General features: G+C 45.8%; 1 protein-coding gene across 1 annotated transcript in view; it reads right to left on the reverse strand.

Annotated features, from left to right (window-relative positions):
• Positions 1 to 1843, reverse strand: part of LOC123187909 (serine/threonine-protein kinase SAPK2) — a 4721-nt gene extending 2878 nt beyond the window's left edge. The window contains exons 1-2 of the mRNA XM_044599904.1: positions 1478 to 1843; positions 287 to 361 (exon numbers count right to left, since the gene is read on the reverse strand). Coding sequence (XP_044455839.1) covers positions 287 to 361; positions 1478 to 1597 — 195 coding nt within the window. The 5' untranslated portion in view covers positions 1598 to 1843. The remainder of the gene's footprint in view (positions 1 to 286; positions 362 to 1477) is intronic.
• Positions 1844 to 7215: the final 5372 nt, after the last annotated feature.

Below are 7215 nucleotides of genomic sequence, written 5' to 3' on the forward strand. Positions count from 1 at the left end.
TCAGCAAACACATTGCAATGAAGTTTCAAAAGAAATGATTATTTTATAAGTAGGCATTAGGACTTAGAACATACGACCTTAGGCCAGAGCTTGGGTCCACACATTTTTGCATCGCTTTTTAAAGCCATTATATGTAACACGTGGTCGGAAAAATTAGAAAAAATGTCTTGAGTTTCCGAAAATCATTGGACTGAGGTAACGCGCATTGTCAGATCCATAAAGATGACACTGGATTCAAATGTTTTGAGTTTGTATCAGTATTTCCATACAGTCAGAAAGAACTTACCTCTTTGAATCTAACAATGTTCGGATGCCTCAGAGATCTGTGGTTCATAATCTCCCTTTGAACATTCTCATCAATCTACGAAAGCAGAAGAATAATAATTAAAGTTCCAGCTGACAAACTAAAGATACTCAAATACCACGCCCAAAATGGCTTACAGAACCCAATTAAGTTAAGGTGAATGGTTTTCTCCACGCGAACAGCGAAACGTGAACAATAAAATGGTCAGAGGTGGTGGATGTAATAGATCGAAAATAATAAATGGTTGTGTGTACATAATGAATATAGCAGTATCATTGATTGAGTGAAAGATGTTGAGAGCCAATGATGATAAGGAAGAAAGGTGGGGGGAATGTCCATAAGTGGCTGAAGTGAACTACAAGTAATAACACATGCTAACCGATATGACCGTGTGAATTAATTAGTAAAGAGGGTTTACCTAACATGACAGTGTTTGCTAACTTCATTTTGTTGAGCAGACAGAAATTTTGCTAATTCCGTACGGGCGTCTACCAGCTTTGTGGAAACTTATTTAACTAACTAACTGTTAACACCTTGAACAAGCCAACCATTGTTCTGCATAATCTAACAAAATGCAACACAATCCAAGGAGGCATTCCAAAATTGGACAGACCATTCACTTGGGCTGCAAAACGGGGCAGGGTATATGGATTTGGTTGGTGATCCTGGTACCAAAGATGAACACTGTGAATAGATGCTTGCCCGATTTACAGCTAAGGTGGACAGGACTTGGACTAATTAGCACCAGGTGAAAATCCATCTGTTTAATCAATATAAAGCGATGAACAGAGGAGCGACTGCATTGACCGGTCAAGTGTGATTTGAGGCCAAGAAACCGAATAGCGATGTGAACTATATTTCGCTCAAAATTCAAGACCATGAATTAAAAGCATCGAAACTCGACTGGGAATTTCAGACACCGAAACAGAGCATGTCGGGCCAGCGGTAGCACAGTGGATCATCGAATCTCTTTACTCCTGAGCAAACTAGTACACCCGGAACCACTCAAGCCAAATACGTAGCACCGAATCAGCCGTTGAGCAAACTAGTACTACTCCCAGCTAAACACCAGCAGTCCGGATGAAGAAGCCTCGTCTACGAATCAAGAACTCAAACACAACCTAGGAAAGGGCGGATTAGACACAGAGGGGGATGAATTTAATTCGAGCTCACCTTGTGCCCCCTCTCGATGAACTTGACGGCGAAGAGCTCCTTGGTCCTGACGTCCCGTACCAGCTTGGCCACCCCGAAGTTGCCGGACCCTATGTCCTTGATCACCTCGTACCGCTCCATCCCGGACCCCCTCCGTCCGTCCGTCCGTCCGTCCGCAGCTCGTAGGCACCACTGGAGCGAGAAGCAAGCGGCAGCAGGCCGCCGGTGGCTGCCGGCTCAGGCGGGTCGGTCAAGATTCAAGCACCGAACGGAGCCAGTGGCGAGTGGAGTGGACACCGGGAGGGAGGAAGCACCCGAGCGAGGAGAGGGAGCGGGCGGGGGAGGGGGGAGAGAGGAAGGTGAGGGAGGGAGGGAGGGGAGTGCGCTGCGGTGTGGGAGGGCTGGGGCTCCTTTTGACGAGGCCGGGTGGGTCGGGTCGCAGTGCGTGGGGAGAGAGACGTACCCATGTAGCCATACCGTCCGTCGTGGGGCGAGCCGTCGACGGCTACGCTACGAAGCGGTCGCCGGCTCGCCTTGCTCGATGGTGATTAATTTTGCAGAGTTCGGAAAACTTCTCCCGGTATTTCCCATTTCAACGGTTCGTGCGGATCGGTAGTAGGCATTTTCTTTCACTGCCGGTGAACTCTTTACATGGGTGCCCTGATAACTTTTTTTCTGCCATGATATGGTAGGTCTAGGATACATTTCAATATCTCATACTAGGAAATTTGGAAAGATGGATTAGTATATGTAAATATGAATATTCGGAATTTAAACATGTTCTCTATGTGAGGCGACCTACTTGGATTTCTTGTATCTCAACCCGCGCGGAGTTGTATCATGTGTGTAAGCGATTAAAAAAACATAGCGGCACTGGTGAAGCTATGTGCAAGGCTGCAGAGACCACAACCCCCAACCTTGGATAGTTTTATGAAAAAAATATTGAAGAGGGCTAAGAATAAAAAAATAGGATATTCTGCCATATATAAACCGTTGAAAAATATCGCAACACCTAGTTGAGCACTAAAAACAAGCTAATTACAAACTAGTCAACCAAACAAAAGTAAAGTTGCTCTACCGTAGTGGCTGTCAACCCGCAACTTTCTCTTGCTCAAGCGCCCCGAGTTTGAATCCATTTCAAAAATAAAATCAACCAAACAAAAGGACCGACACGATCCTCTCAACAACATCGTGCTAATGCAACAGCGTGACCTTATCCATTGTCATCCAACATCTCCGTTGCCACAACATTATGATGATGAAAGAGTATATCAAAAGGAATAAGCAGAGAAATTTGACATATGATGCCCAATCACCATCAACATTGCCATGCTTAGGGCTTGCAACCCCCTAGCACGGTCAAATAGGAGCTCTTTGCTCGGCCCAAACTGCAAGCAAGCATAAAATTTGGGAAAGAATCAACCATAGCACACGGTTTTAAGAGTAATGCTACATCCACGTAAGAATTTTACGTGTTTTACGTAACCTTCCACATGGACAATTGCGATTGAAGAAGGGGGATGAAGGGGCCCCACCCACCTGAAAATCAGGGGGGCGAAAGAGTTATTGGGGAGGTTATGTAAAACGTTTCGTAAAGGTACGGAGGTCTAGGATTATCGCGGTTTCAATGTTGAGGATCGTAGCAGAAATTTAAAATTTTCTACGCATCACCAAGATCAATCTATGGAGTAATCTAGCAACGAGGGGAAGGGGAGTGCATCTACATACCCTTGTAGATCGCTAAGCGGAAGCGTTGCAAGAACGCGGATGAAGGAGTCGTACTCGCAGCGATTCAGATCGCGGTTGATTCCGATCTAAGCGCCGAACAACGGCGCCTCCGCGTTCAACACACGTGCAACCCGGTGACGTCTCCCACGCCTTGATCCAGCAAGGGGAGAAGGAGAGGTTGGGGAATACTCCGTCCAGCAGCAGCACGGCGGCGTGGTGGTGGTGGAGGGGTGCGGAACTCCAGCAGGGCTTCGCCAAGCACTACGAGAGACGAGGAGGGAGAGAGGGAGGGCTGCGCCAAGAGGGAGATGATCTCGTGTGTCTTGCAGCCCCCAATACCTCAAGTATATATAGGGGAAGGGGAGGGGCTGCGCCCCCATATAGGGTTCCCTCCCTAGGGGTGGCGGCAGCCCCAAAACCCATCTAGGGTGGCGGCCAAGGGAGGAGAGAGGGGGGCGCACCTAGGGTGGGCCCTAAGGCCCATCTGGACCTAGGGTTTGCCCCCTCCCACTCTTCCTTGCGCCTTCGGCCTTGGTGGGGGGCGCACCAGCCCACCTGGGGCTGGTCCCCTCCCACACTTGGCCCACGCAGCCTTCTAGGGCTGGTGGCCCCACCTGGTGGACCCCCGAGACCCTCCCGGTGGTCCCGGTACGTTACCGATAGCACCCAAAACTTTTCCGGTGACCAAAACGGGACTTTCCATATATAAATCTTTACCTCCGAACCATTCCGAAACTCCTCATGACGTCCGGAATCTTATCCGAGACTCTGAACAACATTCGGTAACCGCGTACATACTTTCCCTATAACCCTAGCGTCATCGAACCTTAAGTGTGTAGACCCTACGGGTTCGGGAGTCATGCAGACATGGCCGAGACAACTCTCCGGTCAATAACCAACAGCAGGGTCTGGATACCCATGTTGGTTCCCACATGCTCCACGATGATCTCATCGGATGAACCACGATGTCAAGGATTCAATCAATCCGTATACAATTCCCTTTGTCTATCGGCACGATACTTGCCCGAGATTCGATCGTCGGTATCCCGATACCTTGTTCAATCTCGTTACCGGCAAGTCTCTTTACTCGTTCCGTAACACATCATCCCGTGATCAACTCCTTGGTCACATTGTGCACATTATGATGATGTCCTACCGAGTGGGCCCAGAGATGCCTCTCTGTTACACAGAGTGACAAATCCTAGTCTCGATTTGTGTCAACCCAACAGACACTTTCGGAGATACCCGTAGTGCACCTTTATAGCCACCCAGTTATGTTGTGACGTTTGGCATACCCAAAGCACTCCTACGGCATCCGGGAGTTGCACAATCTCATGGTCTAAGGAAATGATACTTGACATTAGAAAAGCTTTAGCATACGAACTACACGATCTTGTGCTAGGCTTAGGATTGGGTCTTGTCCATCACATCATTCTCCTAATGATGTGATCCCGTTATCAACGACATCCAATGTCCATGGTCAGGAAACCGTAACCATCTATTAATCAACGAGCTAGTCAACTAGAGGCTTATTAGGGACATGGTGTTGTCTATGTATCCACACATGTATCTGAGTTTCCTATCAATACAATTCTAGCATGGATAATAAATGATTATCATGAACAATGAAATATAATATAATAATAACTAATTTATTATTGCCTCTAGGGCATATTTCCAACAGTCTCCCACTTGCACTAGAGTCAATAATCTTGTTCACATCGCCATGTGATTAACACTCACAGGTCACATCGCCATGTGACCAACATCCAAAGAGTTTACTAGACTCAATAATCTAGTTCACATCACTATGTGATTAACACTCAATGAGTTCTAGGTTTGATCATGTTATGCTTGTGAGAGAGGTTGTAGTCAACGGGTCTGCAATATTCAGATCCCTATGTATTTCGCAAAACTTTATGTCATATCGTAGATGCTGCTACCACGTTCCACTTGGAGCTATTCCAAATTGTTGCTCCATTATACGTATCCGGTATCTCTACTCAGAGCTATCCGGATGGTGTTAAGCTTGCATCGACGTAACTCTTTACGTCGAACTCTTTATCACCTCCATAACCGAGAAACATTTCCTTATTCCTCTAAGGATAATTTTGACCACTATCTGGTGATCCACTCCTAGATCACCTTTGCACCCTCTTGCCAGACATGTGGCAAGGCACACATCAGGTGCGGTACTCAGCATGGCATACCGTATAGAGCCTATGACAAAAGCATAGGGGACGACCTTCGTCCTTCCTCTTTCTTTTGTCATGGTCAAGCTTTGAGTCTTACTCAACTTCACACCTTACAACTCAGGTAAGAATCCCTTCTTTGACTGATCTATTTTGAACTCCTTCAAAATCATGTCAAGGTGCGCGTTCTTTGAAAGTATCATCAGGCGTCTTGATCTATCTCTATAGATCTTGATGCCCAATATGTAAGCAGCTTTATCCAGGTCTTCCTTTGAAAATCACTCTTCAAACAACCGTTTATGCTTTCCAGAAATTCTACATTATTTCGGATCAACAATATGTCATCCACATATACTTATCAGAAATGTTGTAGTGCTCCCACCCACTTTCTTGTAAATACAAGTTTCTAGCAAACATTGTATAAACCTAAAAGCTTTGATCATAGAAGGATCGCTGGAGCCAGCATACCTTTTAGCATCCTTAGGATCGACAAAACTTTGATTGTATCACATACAACTCTTTCTTACGAAAACTGGTAAGAAAATTTGTTTTTGACATCCATCTGTCAGATTTCATAATCAAAAAATACAGCTAATGCTAACATGATCCGACGGACTTAAGCATCGCTACGGGTGAGAAATTCTCATCGTAGTCAACTCCTTGAACTTGTGAAAATACTCTTTCCCACAAGTCGAGCTTCATAGACGGTAACATTACCGCCCACGTCCGTCTTCTTCTTAAAGATCCATTTATCTCAATGGCTCGCCGATCATCGGGCAAGTCCACCAAAGTCCATACTTTGTTCTGATACATGGATCATATCTCGGATTTCATGGCTTCTAACCATTTGTCGGAATACGGGCCCACCATCGCTTCTCCATAGCTCGTAGGTTCATTGTTGTCTAACAACATGATATCTAAGACATGATTACCGTACCACTCAGGAGTAGTACATATCCTTGTCGACCTACGAGGTTCGATAGCAACTTGTGTTGGAAATATGCCCTAGAGGCAATAATAAAAGTATTATTATTATATTTCCTTGTTCATGATAATTGTCTTTTATTCATGCTATAACTGTATTATCCGGAAATCGTAATACACGTGTGAATACATAGACCACAATATGTCCCTAGTGAGCCTCTAGTTGACTAGCTCGTTGTGATCAACAGATAGTCATGGTTTCCTGGCTATGGACATTGGATGTCGTTGATAACGGGATCACATCATTAGGAGAATGATGTGATGGACAAGACCCAATCCTAAGACTAGCACAAAAGATCGTGTAGTTCATTTGCTAGAGCTTTGCCAATGTCAAGTATCTCTTCCTTCGACCATGAGAGCGTGTAACTCCTGGATACGTAGGAGTGCTTTGGGTGTATCAAACGTCACAACGTAACTGGGTGACTATAAAGGTGCACTACAGGTATCTCCGAAAGTATCTATTGTCTTATGCGGATCGAGACTGGGATTTGTCACTCCGTGTAAACGGAGAGGTATCTCTGGGCCCACTCAGTAGGACATCATCATATGCGCAATGTGACCAAGGAGTTGATCACGGGATGATGTGTTACGGAACGAGTAAAGTGACTTGCCGGTAACGAGATTGAACAAGGTATTGGATACCGACGATCGAATCTCGGGCAAGTAACATACCGATAGACAAAGGGAATTGAATACGGGATTGATTAAGTCCTTGACATCGTGGTTCATCCGATGAGATCATCGTGGAACATGTGGGAGCCATCATGGGTATCCAGATCCCGCTGTTGGTTATTGACCGAAGAACGTCTCGGTCATGTCTACATGTCTCCCGAACCCGTAGGGTCTACACACTTA

This window comes from Triticum aestivum, chromosome 2A, assembly GCF_018294505.1.
Source record: "Triticum aestivum cultivar Chinese Spring chromosome 2A, IWGSC CS RefSeq v2.1, whole genome shotgun sequence".
In the NCBI taxonomy this organism is placed as follows: Eukaryota; Viridiplantae; Streptophyta; class Magnoliopsida; order Poales; family Poaceae; genus Triticum; species Triticum aestivum.